The sequence below is a fragment of the Lissotriton vulgaris genome, chromosome 12, assembly GCF_964263255.1.
Source record: "Lissotriton vulgaris chromosome 12, aLisVul1.2, whole genome shotgun sequence".
In the NCBI taxonomy this organism is placed as follows: domain Eukaryota; kingdom Metazoa; phylum Chordata; class Amphibia; order Caudata; family Salamandridae; genus Lissotriton; species Lissotriton vulgaris.
In genome coordinates this window covers 27622179-27644367 of record NC_141700.1, presented here as the reverse complement: position 1 = coordinate 27644367, position 22189 = coordinate 27622179, and the positions used below count along the sequence as shown (strand labels likewise).

Here is a 22189-nt window from a genome sequence, read left to right as displayed (position 1 = left end):
AGACGGTCTCCGGGAGCCTGTCCCTCTTGGACCACCGGGCGCTCTGGCTGTCTCAAGGCGTCTGTCCCTCCATGCACACTGAGAGCTCAGACGGTCTCCAGGAGCCTGTCCCTCTTGGACCACCGGGCGCTCTGGCGGTCTCAAGGCGCCTGTCCCTCCGTGCACGCTGGGCACAGAGTCTGTCTCAAAGAGCCTGTCCCTCCAGGCCCAGTGAGTGCTCAGACTGAGCCCTCAGTGGGCACAGAGGGACAGGCTTCTTCAGACCGACTGTCTCAAGCAGCCTGTCCCTCCATGCGCACAGGGCGCTCTGGCTGTCTCAAAGAGCCTGTCCATCTGGGCGCTCTGGCTATCTTAAGGCGCCTCTCCTTCTGGGCATATCGTGCCAATATCGCCCCCCCCCCGTTCAGCAGTAATTAGTTGCGCTGCGCAAAATAAACAGTCCACACAGTTTTTTGTTGAAGAAAGTTTGCTGCAGGTTTATTGCAGTCAAGGAGTGAGTCTGCCACCTTGGTGGGTTAACTTGCGGGGGATCCAAGGGTAGCTTTGACTCACCGAAGCTGCCCTGCCCCCCTGATGAGCCAAACTGCACCATGGCCAATCCAACCGGTGCTACCATTTATATTGGCGTTATCCCCATTATATATCCTGAACCACCAGTCTATACCTTTAACTCATGCCTTTTAGGGGCAGGGCAACACCAGGCAATGCTCCCGTGTTGCTTTGGCTTACAACCGCCCGAAGGACTAGCGGGTCGCCGTCGCTTTCAACCAGGGTCCTGCCGTAGAGACTCCTGGGATTTTGGCATCATGCACCCTTATTGAGCTCCTGAAAGGGTACCCCACGTACCAATCAGCACCGGATCGCCCAGTAACTCCACCTGCAACACAAATTAATACATTAATACATTCAATACAATAGCCCAGCCCTCATGCAGGGTAAGCGGTTGGGAGGGTGACAGCGTGTCCAGCGGGGGGACAAAGAGGGTGGCCAGTGGGTGGGGCAGGTATAAATACCTGTCCCCAGCCCACCGTGCACCGGAAACGACGCTGTAGAGGTGCCAGACCCGAAGGGGGGAGTCCCACAGGAAGGGGTCCAAGAGACAAGTGGCGGCAAGGTGCCTAAAGCAGCACTTGGGGGGGCCGGGCCTCTTAAGGGGCCCACTGTGTGCGCCGCGGGCAGCCGCACAGTCCGTCTTAAGGAGCCTGTCCTTTCATGGGCAGTGCTTCTGAGCCGTGGTCATGTCTCCATATAGGTACGGATATGTGAACTTGCGTACATTGTATAACCAGTGCACGAGAAGAGAGGTGCGTGGATTTATTTTTAATCAGTTCTAAGGGTATATGTGTATATATATATATATATATATATATCAAATCATCAAGTTCTGCAGACGCTGAACGGCGCCTTGACTCCTCCTCTATACGACAGAGGCTTGTGCTGGGTGGCGAGCCCTTAAATCAATTCAAAGATCCACACTCGATTCCTTGTATCCAAGTCAGTGTGAAAAAGCACGAACTCAGGTTGCATCAAAAGAGTTTTATTCTGCGAACGGCAACAAAAAAGTAGCTCTATAGATATATACACATATACCCTGCCCACCCAGAAGACGAGCAATGCAAAGCCATTCAATACTGCGTAAACATAACATTTGACATGTAATGCAGCTGAAAGAGGAATTGTCAACAAAAATGCAGCTTCAGAAAAAAATACTTCTGTGACAACAGGTCGGAGAGCCCCCCTAACACCCCCACATCCTCAGCCCCCCCTAACACCCACACATCCTCCGACCCCAGATAAAATTCGGGGTCCTCAAGAATAATGGTGACCAGCGGGCCCTGCAGGAAATTAAAATCAACCCAGGCAAAAATGTTCACACAAACTTACACTCTGCAGGGGGCCATGACTAGAGGGGACTCAGGAGAGCATAGATGGAACATGGCAGCCTAGTCACCCTCTAGCGGCACCCTAGCCTGCAGCCCACCCAGCCTCTAGCTGGCACCCTAAGCTGCACCCTATCCAGCTCCTGGAACTCATCAAGCCTGCACCCTATTGAGCTCCTGGAACTCACCAGGCATGCACCCTATCCAGCTCTTAAAAGCAGCACTCTAGACTGCACCCTATCCAGCTCCTGAAACTTGCCTAGCCTGTACTCTATCCATGTCTTAAAAGCAGAGCCCTAGCCTGCACCCTACCCAGATATAAACCCCCCAGCCCACAACCTATTCAGCTCTGAAATCAGCCCCCCTAGCCTGACAACAGTCCACTAGCCTTTAGTCCATCCAGCTCTTGAAAGCAGCCCCTAGCCTCAATCCTATCCAGATATAGAAAGCAGCCCCCTAGCCTGCAGGCCATGCCCCCTAGCCTGCTGTCTATCCAGGTCTGATAGAAGACCTCTAGCCTGCGTCCTTCTTATCCTGTTTCCTATTCCCCTGTCTCTTCATCTCATGAACACCGACGCTGCCTGGTCTTGATTCCACCTCACGCCTCTTTCTTCCACCCCCTACACTTTCTGTCTCTTCATCTCATGAACACCGACGCTGCCTGGTCTTGATTCCACCTCACGCCTCTTTCTCCCTCCCCCTACACTTTCTGTCTCTTCATCTCATGAACACCGACGCTGCCTGGTCTTGATTCCACCTCACGCCTCTTTCTTCCACCCCCTACACTTCCTGTCTCTTCATCTCATGAACACCGACGCTGCCTGGTCTTGATTCCACCTCACGCCTCTTTCTTCCACCCCCTACACTTTCTGTCTCTTCATCTCATGAACACCGACGCTGCCTGGTCTTGATTCCACCTCACGCCTCTTTCTCCCTCCCCCTACACTTTCTGTCTCTTCATCTCATGAACACCGACGCTGCCTGGTCTTGATTCCACCTCACGCCTCTTTCTTCCACCCCCTACACTTCCTGTCTCTTTATCTCATGAATACTGAGGCTGCCTGGTCTTGATTCCACCTCACGCCTCTTTCTTCCACCACCCTGCACTTCCTGTCTCTTTATCTCATGAATACTGAGGCTGCCTGGTCTTGATTCCACCTCACGCCTCTTTCTTCCACCACCCTGCACTTCCTGTCTCTTTATCTCATGAATACTGAGGCTGCCTGGTCTTGATTCCACCTCACGCCTCTTTCTTCCACCACCCTGCACTTCCTGTCTCTTTATCTCATGAATACTGAGGCTGCCTGGTCTTGATTCCACCTCACGCCTCTTTCTCCCTCCCCCTACACTTTCTGTCTCTTCATCTCATGAACACCGACGCTGCCTGGTCTTGATTCCACCTCACGCCTCTTTCTTCCACCCCCTACACTTCCTGTCTCTTCATCTCATGAACACCGACGCTGCCTGGTCTTGATTCCACCTCACGCCTCTTTCTTCCACCCCCTACACTTTCTGTCTCTTCATCTCATGAACACCGACGCTGCCTGGTCTTGATTCCACCTCACGCCTCTTTCTTCCACCCCCTACACTTCCTGTCTCTTCATCTCATGAACACCGACGCTGCCTGGTCTTGATTCCACCTCACGCCTCTTTCTTCCACCCCCTACACTTCCTGTCTCTTCATCTCATGAATACCGAGGCCGCCTGGTCTCGATTCCACCTCACGCCTCTTTCTTCCACCCCCTACACTTCCTGTCTCTTCATCTCATGAATACTGAGGCTGCCTGGTCTTGATTCCACCTCACGCCTCTTTCTTCCACCACCCTGCACTTCCTGTCTCTTTATCTCATGAATACTGAGGCTGCCTGGTCTTGATTCCACCTCACGCCTCTTTCTTCCACCACCCTGCACTTCCTGTCTCTTTATCTCATGAATACTGAGGCTGCCTGGTCTCGGTTCCACCTCATGCCTCTTTCTTCCACCCCCCTACACTTCCTGTCTCTTCATCTTTTTTTGTTTTCTAAACTTTTTTATAATGCCTTTATGAGAAACCTACATACACCAGCATCGGGGTACAAAATGAAAAGTAAATCCTAACCAAAAGTGGGTGAAATATTAAAGCAAAATACATTGTGTAGGAAATAGCCAGAATAGTCCTCAACAAAGTAAAGACTTCGTTATTCGGTGTTGAGGGGAGCGACGTGGTGAGAATCAAGGTTTAAAGACGGATCTAGAGTGTCCTCACTATCAAGCGCAGCCGCCATCCGGATTGGATCCCGTAAATGCGTCAACCTCCATCTCTGTGGTGCGTTCCCCACCTGTATCATTTCCGACATGCTGATATTCAAAAACTCCCGCCACCACTTCCATGGATCGGGGGTCACACTAGAAAGCCAGGAACGTCCCAACGCAAGTCCAGCCAGGGAGATTGCAAAAAAATATAAATCCACTAAATGTGGAGCGCTGGCCGGCGAGTGCCCCAAGATCCATTTCAGCTGAGTCACCACCCGGAGATTTTAGATACTATACCTCTTACCAAAGACAAGATCCCAATAGCGTCGCAGAACAGGACAAGAGGCAAAGACGCGAACCGCGTTAGCACCCTCGAGGCCACACCGAAAACAGCAATCGTCGGCCCAAAGCTTCATAGCGAAGAGGTGCTATGGGGTGTAATAGAACTCATTGATACACTAAAATGATGCACCTTAACCTGTGACGCATTAAGAACAGATTGAGCCAATATATTGCTACGCCTCAAATCGCCGACTGTAAACACTGTATCAAGGAGGTAAATCCACTTATTAGCCCTGCCCTGGAACGAATCCTCCTTGTATCCTGAGAATGCTGATAGATTATCATGTATTAGGCCAATATTTCTCTTTGCTGGAGCCTTTGCTACAAGCTCTAGTGAAGAATTACCCGAGCACCGGATCTCATGTTCCTTAAGGCTCGATGTAAAGTGTCGAACTTGGGGATATCTATAAAAACCAGTATGGGGAAGAGAATACAAAGGAAAGAAGAACTCCGCCCTCAAAGTGTTGCCACATGGTGAAGAGCCCTCACTTCTCCCAGCTCTCTTGACTCTTCGCCTCATGAATTCGTCTGAACTCCACCCCATGCCTCTTTCTTCCACCCCCTACACTTCCTGTCTCTTCATCTCATGAATACTGAGGCAGCCTGGTCTTGATTCCACCTCACGCCTCTTTCTTCCACCCTACACTTCCTGTCTCTTCATCTCATAAATACAGAGGCTGCCTGGTCTTGATTCCACCCCATGCCTCTTTCTTCCACCACCCTACACTTCCTGTCTCTTCATCTCATAAATACAGAGGCTGCCTGGTCTTGATTCCACCTTACGCCTTTCTCCCTCCCCCCTACACTTCCTGTCTCTTTATCTCATGAATACTGAGGCCGCCTGGTCTTGTTTCCACCTCATGCCTCTTTCTTCCTCCCCCTACACTTCCTGTCTCTTTATCTCATGAATACCGAGGCTGCCTGGTCTTGATTCCACCTCATGCCTCTTTCTTCCACCACCCTACACTTCCTGTCTCTTCATCTCATGAATATTGAGGCTGCCTGGTCTTGATTCCACCTCACACCTCTTTCTTCCTCCCCCTACACTTCCTGTCTCTTTATCTCATGAATACCAAGGCTGCCTGGTCTTGATTCCACCTCATGCCTCTTTCTTCCACCACCCTACACTTCCTGTCTCTTCATCTCATGAATATTGAGGCTGTCTAGTCTTGATTCCACCTCATGTCTCTTTCTTCCTCCCCTACACTTCCTGTCTCTTCCTCATGAATACCGAGGCTCACTAGTCTGAACTCCACCTCACGCCTCTCTCTTCCAGAAATAGGGGCACTGGGGCACAGCTGCACATTGTGGAGACCTCCCTCTTATAGTTACTGCTTTTACCTGCTCCCCACACAACAATGAATAATGCAGATTTCCTGTGGCATGAGGTAACTTCCCCAGCCATTAACAATTACAATCAGATTCAACAGTTCTTTAACTAGTAAAAAAAAATTCAAGCTCCAGGCCTCAAAATCAAAAGTCTAAAAATAAAACAGGTGTTTGATTGTGTCAATTAAATGTCTGCTTACAATTAATGAGCAGGTTCCAACTGATTGTAATTGCCATGACGTGTTCTTCCCCAGAGGAGGTTACCTCATCCGAAATACAAACCCTGCACCCCTCGGCTGCATCTCCGCGTTGCCACCATCCTGTCTTACTAGTCGGCAAGTGTCGCATACATAACCCAGAGGTAAAGGAAGGCGAGAGCGGTCGACCTCGGAGCTGGGGAATCGGGTTTGAGTCTCTGCAGGGATGCACAACATCCTGTGATTCTGGGCAAATTACTTAATCTCCCCGTGTTTAGCACAAAACAAAACAAAAAATGAATGTGTCCATCTGTAATGCAACTGGTGCTCATGTTAAACACTCTGCTAGCTTTGTGTCTATTTCGCGCTATATAAAACTGCAACAAAAAATGCATTTGGGTTCAAATCACAAGAATTTGTTTTTTAGTCCCAGGGGTAGAGGAGTTCAACTTGTCAATATTTTTTATTCTGACGATTTCAGAAACTGAAGCTAAAAATCTCTTACTTGAAATACCCACATAGCCTGTGAACTCCTCAGCAGGGTTGTGTCATTGTTTGGTTTCGATCACTTGCGAAATAAAATTATTTACTGTAGTCCAGCACAGCAAGGGTAAACGGCTAACTTGTAAAGCCTAGGTTCAGGGCCCAGACTTTTTCTCAGTAGCCTGTCGCTGGTGCTGGATTCACAAATCCAGAGGCCGCCTGGTCTTGATTCAACCTCAAGTATCCTTCTTTCACCCCCTACTCTTCCAGTCTCTTCATCTCCTGATTACCGAGGCCGCCTTGTCTTGATCCCACCTCATGCCTCTTTCTTCCTCCCCCTATACTTCCTGTCGCTTTATCTCATGAATACAGAGGCTGCCTGGTCTTGATCCCACCTCACGCCTCTTTCTTCCACCCCTACACTTCCTGTCTCTTTATCCCATGAATACAGAGGCCGCCTGGTCTTGATTCCACCTCACGCCTCTTTCTTCCTCCCCCTATACTTCCTGTCGCTTTATCTCATGAATACAGAGGCTGCCTGGTCTTGATCCCACCTCACGCCTCTTTCTTCCACCCCTACACTTCCTGTCTCTTTATCTCATGAATACCGAGGCCGCCTGGTCTTGATTCCCTCATGCCTCTTTCTTCCACCCCCTACACTTCCTGTCTTTTTATCTCATGAACACCGAGGCTGCCTGGTCTTGATTCCACCTCATGCCTCTTTCTTCCACCCCCCTACACTTCCTGTCTCTTTATCTCATGAATACCAAGGCCGCCTGGTCTTGATTCCACCTCATGCCTCTTTCTTCCACCCCCCTACACTTTCAGTCTCTTCATCTCCTGATTACAGAGGCCGCCTGGTCTTGATTCCACCTCTTGCCTCTTTCTTCCACCCACTACACTTCCTGTCTCTTTATCTCATGAATACCGAGGCCGCCTGGTCTTGATTCCACCTCATGCCTCTTTCTTCCACCCCCTACACTTTCTGTCTCTTTATCTCATGAATACCGAGGCCGCCTGGTCTTGATTCCACCTCATGCCTCTTTCTTCCACCCCCCTACACTTTCTGTCTCTTTATCTCATCAATACCGAGGCCGCCTGGTCTTGATTCCACCTCATGCCTCTTTCTTCCACCCCCCTACAATTTCTGTCTCTTTATCTCATGAATACCGAGGCTGCCTGGTCTTGATTCCACCTCACGCCTCTTTCTTCCACCCCCTACACTTCCTTTCTGTTTATCTCATGAATACCGAGGCTACCTGGTCTTGATTCCACCTCATGCCTCTTTCTTCCACCCCCAACACTTCCTGTCGCTTTATCTCATGAATATTAGACAACATTTAAATTACACTGGGTCTATTGGTCTCTCTACTCCCCACAGGACCTGAGCTGATATTGTACCCTTCTTGGCCACTAGGTGTTGCTGTTGAAACAGAGAATGCTGCACCTTTGAAATCAGTATTTCCGTGCACTACCCATGTCGCGATAGGGTGCGCTGCATTCTAAGGTGGTACTTGATTGTGTTATGTGCTGTTATGTTTTGAATGCACAACTACACACCCTTGGACCCTGGAGCAACCCCTGTGTAAAACCAGCCCTAGAGGCCGTTGTTGAATTACCTGATTCCTTGTAACGTGGCCACTCCTCTCTCCCTGGAGTACTTTTAACCACTTGGCTGCTAAGGCAATATTTTACTTTTCATTGAATTTCCATTGAAATCAATGGAAAGTCCATGACGAGTTACCCTTGTCATTAGCGGCGAAGAGGTTAATGGAGGATTCTCGTGAAAAGTTATCTAAGCAAGCAGCGGAGTGAGCTCTGAAGGCCCTCTGTAAATTATGCCAATTATTTTTATCTTTCTTACAAAAATGTATACAAAAACCGCCCTCTCCCAAGATATGTACATCGAGGGCGCGATCAACTGGTTAGATTTACACCTGCAAACTAGTATCCGTGGGTACAAGTCAAAGAAGCCGATTAACAAGAGTAAACTCTGCGTGCACTTATTCCCACAAAGAAAACTTTGACGCGAGGACAGCCCGACAGCAGCGTAGAGTTCCCGCTTTTGGATATTTAGGATTAGGGTAGGAAAAAGGGTCATTCTCACCCTGGTGCCTGGCGTATCCATCCTTTTAGCACCTGTACATGTGCTGCAGAAAAAGGATGAAGTAAGATGGATTTCAAGGCTGAAGAGGGAAGGAGACACTTCCTCCTCACACAGTGTGTGGGAGGATTTTAAATCTGTTTATGCACCTTTCAGAAAAACTTACTCCTAGGGTATGTCTGTGTTGCATAGGTTTAGTGGAGGCGGAGTATGCCTGGAAATGTCCAGAGGTTTCTATGACTACTCCTGGGGGGTTTTGTGCACTCTAAGAAGTTGGAAATCTACTCAAATCATTGGAGTAAACCTACAGTGGGTACATTTCAGAATTTTTCTAAAAAAAACTTTTGTACATCCATCCCAAACCATATCCACGTTGCTTCCTCCTTCCTCTTCCAAGGAGTCGCTGGGGTTCACAATGCGAGTAAACAAAGTCTAATAAATTACTCTCGGTAGGATCTGCTGCCCATGAGACTAGATTTTACTCTATATTGGGTCACTGTTGCTGAGTCTCCTTTTGACATTCCTTGTATACCGGACACCCTGACCTCTCCCTCCGCTCTGTGTCCTTCCGCAGGTGCAGCTCATCAACGACGCCTACAACATGGTGGTGGACGCGATTCTAGGGCTGGAGTGTGCGGCCGGGGAGGTGAAGGAGCCGTACTGCAGCATCCTGACCACCTTGAAACTCATCCGCATCCCCATCATCAGCCTGGACGTGCCGTCAGGTGAGGAGCGGACATGGTACTACCCATCAGGGGTAAGGAGCCACCAGGTAACTGAGTGGAAAGGAACAAGATGCCACTGGCTGAGAGACACATGGGTACCATCCACCAATTGGTAGAGCACACGGGTACAGGACACCCATGGCTCTCACTTACCAATGGCTCTGATCCATGCGGAGAGTGACCAGCTGTGTTAACCCCCAGTAATCGCTGAGAACTGCATTATTACAGAGTGCGAGGCCCCACCAACTATCAGCTGAGAGCCACATGGTCACTAAGGGGCCTAGGTACCACCTGCATGCACTCCGCAACAGAGGTGCCACTAAGCATCAGCTGAGAGCACATGGTCACTAAGTGTCCTAGGTCACACCAACAGACACCTGAGAGCCACATGCACTCAGCAACCGAGGTACCACCAACTATTAGCTGGGAGCCACATGGTCACTAAGTGGCCTAGATACCACCAACAGACAGCTGAGAGTTGCATACACTCAACAACCAAGGCACTACTAAGCATCAGCTCAGAGCCACATGGTCACTAAGTGGCCTACGTACCACCAACACAGAGCTCAGGACTGCATGCACTCAGCAACAGAGGTACTACTAAGTATCAGCTCAGAGCACATGGTCACTAAGTGGCCTAGATACCACCAACACAGAGCTGAGGACTGCATGCACTCAGCAACAGAGGTACTACTAAGCATCAGCTCAGAGCCACATGGTCACTAAGTGGCCTACGTACCACCAACACAGAGCTGAGGACTGCATGCACTCAGCAACAGAGGTACTACTAAGCATCAGCTCAGAGCCACATGGTCACTAAGTGGCCTACGTACCACCAACACAGAGCTGAGGACTGCATGCACTCAGCAACAGAGGTACTACTAAGTATCAGCTCAGAGCCACATGGTCACTAAGTGGCCTAGGTCCCACCTGCGTGCACTCTGCAACCAAGGTTTCACTGGGCACACAGTGGCCTAGGTACTCCCAACAGACAGCTGAGATCCACCTGCACTCAGCAACCGAGGTACCATCAACTATCATCTGAGAGCCGCATGGTCACTAAGTGGCCTAGGTACCACCTGAATAAACTCAACACAGGTATCACTAAGCATCATCTGAGAGCCACATGGTCACTGAGTGGCCCAGGTACCTCATGCATGCACTCAGCAAGGGAGGTACCACTAAGCATCATCTGAGAGCCACATGGTCACTAAGTGGTCCAGGTACCTCATGCATGCACTCAGCAAGGGAGGTACCACTAAGCATCATGTGAGAGCCACCCAGTTTTAGAGTGTATGAGGTTCCTTCTTTAACAGCTCAGAGGATGTAGGTGGACCCCACAATCCATTTGTCATTGGGTTTTTGTTAGTTTCCTTGGCTCTCTCATTGTCTTGAGTTACACAATCACCACTTTAGGGTGGACACGCAGACTTGTGTACTTATGGGGATTTTTGTCTCCTGAAATTCCTCCTCTGCCACTCCTGGGCTGACTTCTCAAAACATTTGGTGTGACCCGTTCCAATGATTTTCTTTGATGCCACCCTAGGTGGGCTTCTCAGAAACTGTGCCAAGGCTGATTGGCAACTAGCCATTCCCATGGCATTCTGTTCTGCCACTCCGCGGGCCCTCCTGAGATGCTATGGCTTGCCTGTTGGTTGCGCCTGTCACTCTTGGGTGGACACCTCGGAGTTCACACCTCGGTGGATTCTTTAGCTGTAAACTATACCTGGTAATATTATGGTTATTCCCCATTGCTCCATGGTGGACCCATCGGAATGTGTTGTACAATGTCCCTTCATATGGGTAGCTCCCTGCTGCTCTTCCTGACCTACTCGCCGGATGTACCACGGCTGGTTGTATGATGTCCATCCCAAGGGATGTTCTGTGCCACATCTAGGTGGACTCCTCAGGAACGTGCCCAGTCACTTTATGGTTATTCCCCATTGTTCCTCAGTGAGCCCATCAGAAGGTCTTGTACAATGCCCATTCTTGTGGGTTGCTCTTTGTGGCCTCGTCGGATGTACCACGGCTAGCTGCATCATTTCCAATGGCTGTGGGCTGCCCCTACCACACCTATGTGGACTCCTTAGCCCACTTGCCATGGTGGCTGTCAGGATGCTCGGCCACACGTTGTATTAATTCCATCTTTAGCAGTTGTTCCTTGTTACACCTGGAGCATGTACTGCAGCTGGTCCAATAATGATTGATACTCTAGACCGCACGCCCTCGAACAGTCTTGCAGTATGTATGTGTGACCATACAGTGCTCTGCCACACACTATGTATGCTTGTTTGTATGTGTTTTACCTCTAAAGACCTGTGCCGCATAGTATATATGTGTGACCCCCTAAACACCAGTTCCACAGTATTGTTGTGTGACCCCTTAAAGGCCTGGCTGTTTCCAAAGGCGCTGAGTGTCTACCGCCTGCAGGGGATGGGTCTGGGTCACTCTCCCCTCTCTGCTGCCAGAAACCTCTTGTAAAAGACTTTGTGCGCCTATCTGCAAGCATGAAAAGGATTTAATCTAGCATCTGAGAGGGCACCTGCTATCGGAGTTCTTTGGCGAGGAGTTGCGGTTGGAGCTTCACACAACGGCGGAGGACTGAGTTATTCTTGTGGCGAACTGTGTGGACGTGCTGTCCCCAGGCGCGGCAACTAGTGAGGTGCGTGTCCGTCTGCGCTGGGAGTGTATGGGGCCGTGACGGATCAGGGCTCCTGGCACTTGTGGCGGGTGAGTGACCGTTTGGGACATAACTGCAGCTCCGGTTGCCAAGTGCTGGAGTCAACGCTACCATATCCACAGCGATCTCCTCGTGGGTGGTGCCTGACCCTAGAATAACGGTTAGGTGGGGACCGGTCCAGTCTGGAGGGGTGCAATTGTTATCTGATCCTGAATCTATATGGCTTTGTCCTGGTCCCAGCCTCAACATATGCTGAATGTCCCTGTGGGCTCCTACAGTCGGGGGGCTGCGCAACTCATTGAGGAATCACTTGTCTCCTTATCCAATATAAAAAACACAGCAAACAGGAGGTGTGAGAGGAAAGAAACGCTCAAAAGCACTGCACATTATGGAAACAGAAGCTCTTTATTGATCCAGGAATCTTTATTTGTGAATTGCTTTTATGGGGCTTCTTTCTGCAGTATTTATCACCACAATGATGCTCAATGATAGATCTGGACATGGCACAACCCCCCTGCCTGACCCAAAGATGGCTACCTCAGTTGGTCTCTCCATGATGCTCCACCACTCCTGGACAATAGAACGGGTCATCGACCTGATCTTAACCCTTTCCCTCACCTGACCTTGATCCTGCTCTCCCCTAGGACATGTACTCTTCGAACTTACCCTCGACCGTAGAGACCCTGCCATTTGACCGATGCCCAGTGGAGCTACCTGTTAATTGAAAAGGAGACGGGCGGTGGATCACCTCTCGGCCATCACCTACCCAGCCGGACATTGGGCAGACGTTCCTTCGTCTCTCTGTTGTATCTTTACCCTACCCCTTTCTCTACAACCCCCTTACCCTTCTCACTCCATTTTCCTTTTCTCCTATGCTCCTTGAATGTTTTTACTGGGATCATTAATAATATGTAACTGATGTAAGTTTGCAACTATGTGCAACCTTATGTAAAGCGCTCTGATACCTTCGGGTCTAGCCAGCGCTATATAAAACTCTTTAAATAAACAGTATGTATGTGTAGCCCCCTAAAGATTTGTGCCGCACAGTATATATGTGTGGCCCCCAAAAGACCTGTGCCGCACAGTATATATGTGTGGCCCCTAAAGACCTGTGCAGCACAGTATGTATGTGTGGCCCCTGTAGACCTGTGCAGCACAGTATTTATGTGTGGCCCCTATAGACCTGTGCAGCACAGTATTTACGTGTGGCCCCTTAAAGAGCTGTGCAGCACAGTATGTATGTGTGGCCCCTGTAGACCTGTGCAGCACAGTATTTATGTGTGGCCACTATAGGCCTGTGCAGCACAGTATATATGTGTGGCCCCTATAGACCTGTGCAGCACAGTATGTACGTGTGGCCCCTATAGACCTGTGCAGCACAGTATGTATGTGTGGCCCCTATAGACCTGTGCAGCACAGTCTTTACGTGTGGCCCCTTAAAGAGCTGTGCTGCACAGTATGTATGTGTGGCCCCTATAGACCTGTGCAGCACAGTATGTATGTGTGGCCCCTTAAATAGCTGTGCAGCACAGTATGTATGTGTGTCCCCTATAGACCTGTGAAGCACAGTATGTATGAGCGGCCTCCAAAAGACCTGTGCTGCACAGTATGTATGTGCGGCCCCCTAAAGACCTGTGCTGCACAGTATGTATGTGTGGCCCCCTAAAGATCTGTGCTGCACAGTACGTATGTTTGACCCCCTAAAGATCTATGCTGCACAGTATGTATGTGTGATCCCCCCTTAAAGATTTGTCCCGCTCAGTATGTATATGTGACCCCCCTAAGAATCTGTGCCGCGCAGTGTGTATGTGTGGCCCCTAAAGACCTGTGCCGCACAGTATGTATATGTGGCCCCTATAAACCTGTGCAGCTCAGTATGTATGTATGTGTGGCCCCTATAGACATGTGCAGCACAGTAGGTATGTGGGGCCCCTATAGACCTGTGCAGCACAGTATGTATGTGTGCCCCCTAAAGATCTGTGCTGCACAGTATGTATGTGTGGCCCCTATAGACCTGTGCAGCACAGTATGTATGTGTGGCCCCTATAGACCTGTGCATCACAGTAGGTATGTGGGGCCCCTATAGACCTGTGCAGCACAGTATGTAGTGTGCCCCTTAAAGATCTGTGCTGCACAGTATGTATGTGTGGTTCTATAGACCTGTGCAGCACAGTATGTATGTGTGGCCCCTATAGACCTGTGCAGCACAGTATGTAAGTGTGGCCCCTATAGACCCGTGCAGCACAGTATGTATGTGTGGCCCCCTAAAGATCTGTGCAGCACAGTATGGGTGTGTGGACCCTATAGAACTATGCAGCACCGTATGTATGTGTGGCCCCCTAAAGATCTGTGCTGCACAGTATGTATGTGTGGCCCTTATAGACCTGTGCAGCACAGTATGTATGTGGCCCCCTAAGGATCTGTGCTGCACATTATGTATGTGTGACCCCTATAGACCTGTGCTGCACAGTATGTATGTGTGGCCCCTATAGACCTGCGCTGCCCAGTATGTATGTGTGGCCCCCTAAAGATCTGTGCTGCACAGTATGTATGTGTGACCCCCTAAAGATCTGTGCTGCACAGTATGTATGTGTGACCCCCTAAAGATTTATCCCACACTGTATGTATATGTGACCCCCTAACAATCTGTGTTGTGCAGTATGTATGTGGCCCCTATAGACCTGTGCTGCACAGTATGTATGTGTGAGCCCCCAGGAGCCCTGTTGCACAGTGTATACATGTGTGTGTGATCCCCACAGCTCTTACTGGTCCGCCGGCGGCACGCCGCACGTGCTGCAGGCAGCCTATATAATACATCTACAGTCACACATATATTCCCCTTTTCGCGCCAACTCCAACACCATAAACGCAGCTGTATATTTATGAAAATCCCATTTCTATAATGAAAGGAAAGCGGGCCCTTCGGGCTGGAGGCTTATGGCCTGTGCGCCGCTACTGTGCGAAGCGGGTGGGTGGGGAGGCCGTGGTGGCCCCCACCCCTCACTGGCAGACTCCTCTCAGGCTAACAGGGTCTTTCCATCCAAGAGCCGTCAACCCCCTCCCACCTTGTCCTACACCCCTCTCGTGATGCCCAAATCCCATCAGCCCCCTACCCAGGCCCATGAACCCAATCCAATGTCCTCCAGGTCATTCTAGGTCCATTCGTTTCTTTCGTGGCCAATGAGCCCTGGTCCTTCCCCTCAACCCCCTCCATAGCCCGCCAGTTCCCATCCAGGCCCAGTTGCCCCTCCACAGCCCGCAGGTCCCTTTGAGGCCTCTTAGCTCCCTACTTGGCTCACATGACCCCAATCCAGCCCATTAGCCTTCTCCCTGGCCCACCGTCCCCAGTCTAGGCATATTAGCTCCCTTCCTGGCCCGCCAGCCACATCTAGGCCTATTAGCCCCTATGTAGACTTTCAGCCCCCGCCTATGACCATTAGCCTCCTCCAAGGTCCCCGGGCTCCTCTAAGACCCGTTACCTCCTTTTTTGCCCCACCAGCCCTGGTCTAGGCCCATTAAACCTCTCCCTGTTCCACTAGCATCTTCTAGGCCCATTAGCCCCCTCCCTGGCCCACCAGCCCTACCTAGCCCCATTAGCACCCTCCCTGACCTGCCAGGCCCCACTCCACTCCAGGCCCAATAGTCCAGCCCAGTCTAGGCCCATTAAACCCCTCCCTGACTCACCAGCCCTGTCTAGGGCCGCTAGCCCCCTCCCTGACCCGGCAGCCCCGTCTAAGCCCATTAGCCCCCCCTGTGGCCGACAGCCCCCTCCGCGGTCTCTGAAGGTCCATTCATGAATGGCTCGACGTCTCTGCAGACGGCGCGAGACATGAGGTCATAACGCAGCACGCACGCGGCTGCCAGCGCCGTCTGCTATAGCGTTTGGCTGCATCTGCAAGGAGGGGAGAGAGTTCACCAAATGCAAGAAACAAACCACGGCTCCGAAAATGCAAAGCAGGAGGAATGCGGCCGAGGGGGCTGGGGCGGACAGGGCCTCGCCCGGGGACCCCCAAGCGCGGGAACCAGCGAGAGAAGATGAAATGAAGCCACCCGGGGCCCCAATGGCGTTGCAAAGCCTGGCTGGCCCAATGCAAAATGGTGGCGACTGGACCCGGATTGTGGCGCATCGATTTGTGGACATCAGCTGAAGTAGTGTGGAGAATATTTCAGCTGGTTCCAGTTGCGCCTTGGAACTGGTTCCTGGCGTCTGGTTGTGTCTATTGGTTCACACCAGCAGAATTCGTGATGTCGAAAAAGCCATCTGACACAACTGCGTCCAGGAGAAACAAACCTTGAGTGGTCCACTCTGGGAACGCTTTTTTGTGTTCATTAGTGGTGTGCAGGGGGCCTCTGCCTGTGGGGAAGTCGGAGGGGGGTCTCTGGTTTCTGGTGGTAGCTTCCTGCCCTACCAGCTTGTGTGGGTAGATCTCTTCCTTAGCCAGGTTAGTTGTTGCCAGGGTTCAAAGGTCTTGGATGGGCAGGGTCCACCAGAACAGATTCATGTCACAAATACACCAGGACTTTGCAGAACCAGGAAGTCCAGATTTACTTTACTCAGCTGCGTAAACGAAGTAAAAGTGAATGTAAGGGCTTTTCTGAAAGTAACCGCGTGATACGCCGGGATGTAAGTCACAACATCAAAGTGGAAATATCAACCTGCAATATTGTCAAATTCGCAATGACCTCTAAATTGTTAAGGTATGTCGATATTGAGTAATGAATAGTACATTTATACCTCCCTATGTATGGCTACCTTGGCGCAGTGCGTCACCATAAATCACTTCCCATGAATTAATCAAATATTGTGGAGGCCGAAAATTGCCTGTTGTTCTCACTTACAATCAGTTCGCCTGGTAGAAATTTTAATTACGCTGGAGTTATGTTGGAAATTTGGCGTTACTCTTTTGCCGCAAATGAAAATTATCCAATTACGCCAGTTTGCGTGATTGAGTAACTTGCGCAAAACAATCCTGCAGCACAGTAACAACAAACTTAGCAAGTGTGTGTTGGCTCTGTTGTTCCTGTTCTGTAGCACCTAGCACTGTTTTCGTAGCGCAAAATGCATGCTCTGGTAATCTCGTGTAAGTTTGCTGCAATTTTGCATAATTACGCTACATTTAAGTTTGCGAGTTGCGCCTACCCCTAATAATCAGACAAACATTAAACATCACAATCACCACATCGCAATGGTGAGCTGATTAGCTTCTAGTAGTTAAGAGGCTACATGAAAGTGAATCTGGTGAAGTGCTATTCCGTGGATTCTGTGGCATACAACCCTGATACTCTTCTCTGGGAGTCGGGTGTGGGACCCATTGTCTTGCCAAATGTGTGTATCAGCGACACACAAGCATAGAGGCAGCCAATCGTTTCGGGCCATGAAGTGAAGTTGTTTTTATTAAATTTTACTAATAGACAACCCAGGTTCGCAATGGGACGCGCCGGTGCAAGCTTCCTTCGCTCACAGGACAGATGCAGGACAATAGCAGAAAGAACATTTGGTCCTTAGGCATAGAACAGGTACAACGCAGCAGCAAAAGCATCTGTCTCACACAAAGGAGGTACAGCACAGTCGCAGGATTGCAAGCTTCTTTCCCTCACAGAACAAATAAAGCACAACAGTAGTGCAAGCTTCCCTCCCTCAAAGATAATGGAACAGCTGTTCAGCACACAATGCCAGTTATCTTCTCTGGCAATTTGATTCAAAACTTCATCAGCGGTGCAAGCTTCCCACAGCACTGAATAGGTGCACCATTAGCATGAGCGGTGCAAGCTTCCCTCCCCTACAGAACTGATGCAGAGTGAGAATAGGGTGGCAAATCTTTCTTCACTCACAGAACAGGCACAGCACAACAACAGCAGCACTGCAGGGACGGTCTCAATGCAGACACAAGAAAGGTTAGAGGGGATTGAGGAACAAACACCATAAGAGTGGGGTGCAGGGGATTCAGACAGGAAGCGAGGTAGACAGAGGGCCAGCGGAGGGTGATTTGTGGAGCTGGGCACCAAGAGGTGAGTGTGAAGGGACAGGGGGGGGGGGGGGGGGGAAGAGGAAGTATAGGAGTAGCGACATAGGATCATGAACCTAGAAGCACCACAGAGGTGGGCAGCAGTGACCGTACCTGGGTCAATGAAAAGGAAGAGACCGGCAGATAGACCCTTTCTTCCAAGTGACTGAAAATAACTAGAGCTTTTTTTTGGGGAGAGTTTTATATAGCGCGAACTAGACCAGAGACATCGGGTATCAGAGCGCTTTATATAGCACCAGTTTCGTTACAGAAGAACACATTCATTTTTGTTAGGCATGGGGAGATTACGTGATTTGCCAAGAATCACAGGATTTTGAGCATCGTTGCCGGGACACGAGCCCGGTTCCCCAGCTTCGAGGTCGACCGCTCAAGCTTTAAGGCTACATCCTCTCCCCTTTGACGAGCACGAACCCGGTTCCCCAGCTGCAGACGAAGAGACCCTGAGCTACAAGAGACTCCCCTCCAAACATGAAGAGTGGCTGAAACAAACATTCACTACTCTGAGTGTCATTGCCACTCTCTGGTCCTTAACCCCTTAAGTGCTACCGTCGGCAGCTGGACGTCGCGAGCACTACCTTCGTAGTGCTGCGCACGTCCAACGGCCGGCGCAGCCCCGCCCGTTTTGCGGAAGTGCAGTGAAATTGCGGCAACGGCAAATGGGTTAACACAGAAGAAGGACTATGATGCTCAGGTAATGGAAAGGCTTCAGCCACAAGATGGAGGGCAGTGTTTGAATAAAGATACCCCCTGGGGCGATTAGCCGTGCTGTACAAGTATGACTTGAATGATAAAGAGGGTCAGTGCAACACCATTTGCAAAGACCAGCATTAGCACAGGACAGCAGGGCTGACTTTAAACCAAGCTGTGGTGCTACGCGGCAACACACAACATTAGAAGCCGCAGCTGCGTCCTGCAGAGTAAAGCAGGACAACTACAACCTTTCTCAGACATGCATTTTCCAGTTCTGTTTCTTTATATCCACAAGCACACAGTGTGGCCCGGTGCTAATATCCCTTCTCAGTGTCAGGGAGCCATAGGCAGTGGGAACTCTACAGGCTGGACGGTGCAGGAGGTCAGTAGCTTTGTAGGTAATAAGAAAGAAAGGAAAACTTGTAGATGTCTGGCTGCCGTAGTAGTTTCTTTCGGCTGGTTTTATTGTGCAGCTTTTATTGATAAAGTGATGCATGCCAAGAAACAACCATTGAAATTGCGGATGAGACTGATCTAAAACAGATTTTTCCAAGAACATTTAGCCACCGGGATAATAATTCTGCCGTAAACACATTTGAAATGATGTTTCCTCCTGTCTGGGTAATAGTCTTCCCAGATCAACACGAGAAGGCGCCTAGACCAACAGCCACCTCACAACATTCCCGTCCTTCAATGCGCTATACTCTTTCATTGCTGGGACCAACACAAGGCTTGTTCAATGCACCTCACTCTTGACTCACAGCTCTGATGATGCAAATCACTACTAGCCCTCTTGTACTGTTTGCTACGGTAGTACTCAGACTCTCTAACAGCTCTGCTAATGCTCCTCTATCCTGTTCTGAATGCACAGGTGCTTAATTTGTGGAGGTGTTTGTTGGTGGTCAACACCTCCACTCATTTTTGGAAACTGGGACTTATTTTTATCATCAGACTTTGACCCAGAAAACCAGAGCAAGACGAGCATAAAATGGGAAAAAAAGAGGACAAAAAATACATGAAAACTTAAACAAAGGGAGAAGGCAGGGATGAAAAGGAATCTTCCAGAGAGAGCGAGAGAAAGACAAAGACATAGACTGCAGAGTTGAGAGTGGTTGAAGAAAGAGGCATGAGGTGGAATCAAGACCAGGCAGCCTCTGTATTCATGAGATGAGAGACTGGAAGTGTAGGAGGTGGAAGAAAGAGGCATGAGGTGGAATCAAGAAGCCAGCCTCAGTATTCATGAGCTAAATAGACAGGAAGTATTGGGTGGTTTAAGAAAGAGGCATGAGGTGGAATCAAGACCAGGCAGCCTCAGTATTCATGAGATAAAGAGACAGGAAGTGTAGGGGTGGAAGAAAGAGGCATGAGGTGGAATCAAGAAGGCAGCCTCAGTATTCATGAGCTAAATAGACAGGAAGTATTGGGTGGTTTAAGAAAGAGGCATGAGGTGGAATCAAGACCAGGCAGCCTCAGTATTCATGAGATAAAGAGACAGGAAGTGTAGGGGTGGAAGAAAGAGGCGTAAGGCAGACAAAAGAGCAGGCAGCCTCGATATTGATGAGATAAAAGTATACCCTCTAATATCCCACACTAGACCCCACATGCATCAACCTATTTAGGAAGTGCAAACGGTGCGAATCAGTAAATTCGTCCGTTTGCGCTTCCTAAACACGTTTTTCGGATGCATAAATTTTTTTTTCAAAATTCGTTTTTTTTGGCATTTCCTAAAAATGCGAATGCGTTTAAGGAATCGCATTTGTGCGATTCCTTAAATGCAATGCATAATTTTTTTTAAAAATGCGAATTTTGAAATAGGAAGTGCAAATTAACACGAGGTTGACCCTCGTGTTAATTTGCGAAATTGTTTCAAAAAGCACAAAAATGCATTTTGAAAAGTGTCATGTTACAGACACACATGTCCTTAGGACATGTGTGTGTGAAACATGCCCTTTAAAAATACATTTCAGGGGTGCGGGGGGGGGTCCTTTGGACCCCCCTCTGCACCCTGGCAATGCATCAACAAATTGCGATTTCCTAAAAAAAGAAATGCAAAACGGCATTGATTCCTGTGGGCCTCTAGGCCCACAGGAATCAATGTAATGCCATTCCTTAATTGCGATCGCAATTAAGGAATGCAAATTCCGAAATGTAAGAAATCCTAAAAAATTTAGGATTTCTTGATGCATAGGATTTAGCAATTTCTAAATAGCGATTCCTTAATATTCGCTATTTAGGAAATGCAAAATCCTAGATTGATGCATGTGGCCGTAAAACCAGTAGGCAGTCCTGCCAGGGCACCTCCTGCTTATAGTGTACACCACTGTCCGTTATTGCATTCTTTGCCCGTAAATAGCTCTTACAAAAGGCGCCCAAATCCTGCCCTGACCCCGTCGGCTGAGTTGCCTGGCCTGGCACTTGGCAAGAACTATTGCTGATCCTACACATGGCTGCTTTTCATATTGTGGTGTAGGGACTGTCTAACCTGAGCGCACACATTATTTATCCCAACCTCTTTTTCTTCGCCTCTACAGGGTGGGATGTGGAAGCAGGAAACTCCGATGGCATCAACCCGGAAGTTCTCATCTCCTTGGCTGCCCCCAAGAAGTGCGCCACACGCTTTCTGGGCAAACACCATTTCCTTGCTGGCCGCTTCCTGCCCTACGACCTGCAGAAGAAGTTTGAGCTGAATCTTCCAGAATACCCAGGGGCCGAGTGTGTGATACCGCTTTAAGACGCGGGGACGAGAAATCAAAATATACAGACGCGAAGCAGAAGAAAAGTCTTTTTGAAAAACATCAGAGGACTAAATTATGCATTTTGTATTTTTTAAAATGGAAAGCGAAACATGTACTACTGCGGAGTAGAGATGCACACAAGAATATTCAACTGCTTTGCATGAAAACATGAGGCATATGCAAATGGGGATTGATTTTTTTAGATCGAAATCTCCAGTGCTACAACTGTGGAAGTGAAAATTCTGCCACACCCAAAATTTTTGAAAGAAATTTCCAGGTCTAGAGTTGTAGTTGAAATTATCGAACTGATATATTTCCTGAGGGCACCTTAAAGTATTCGATTTCAATTAAAGAGATTGAGGAAATAGAGATGCTGCAGTATGAATACTCCTGTGCCAGATAATCTAGTATCTGTAAAGGGAATTAATCACCCCACACTAAGTGTAAAACACGCCAGGTAAAAAACGTTCCTAATTTTTAAAGATAATACATTCCTGAGACCGAAATCTTGAAATAAAAACATTTAAAAGTCCAAAAATGCAGAAATTTGAATACTACCCAGATAATAAAAATTTGCAATACAAAATATTCCCATGCATTCAAGTTTCAAAGTTAATATACTTCAGTAATCAGCATAGTTACTATGCCCAAATTATGAAAATAAATCTATGTAACATGCAAAAATTTATGCAAGTAAAATACTTTGAACCTCCTTAAAAATAAATAATGTTAAAATATTCTTGTGGAACTTAAAGAGAGATGTTTG

The 22189-nt window shown here is 49.0% G+C and overlaps 1 protein-coding gene across 1 annotated transcript in view; it reads left to right on the top strand.

Moving 5' to 3' along the window:
• The window catches only part of YJEFN3 (YjeF N-terminal domain containing 3), a 233378-nt gene extending 211189 nt beyond the window's left edge, over positions 1 to 22189 (top strand). Inside the window, exons 5-6 of the mRNA XM_086946324.1 lie at positions 9142 to 9292; positions 21220 to 22189. Of these exons, the coding sequence (XP_086802450.1) occupies positions 9142 to 9292; positions 21220 to 21419 (351 nt within the window). The 3' untranslated portion in view covers positions 21420 to 22189. The remainder of the gene's footprint in view (positions 1 to 9141; positions 9293 to 21219) is intronic.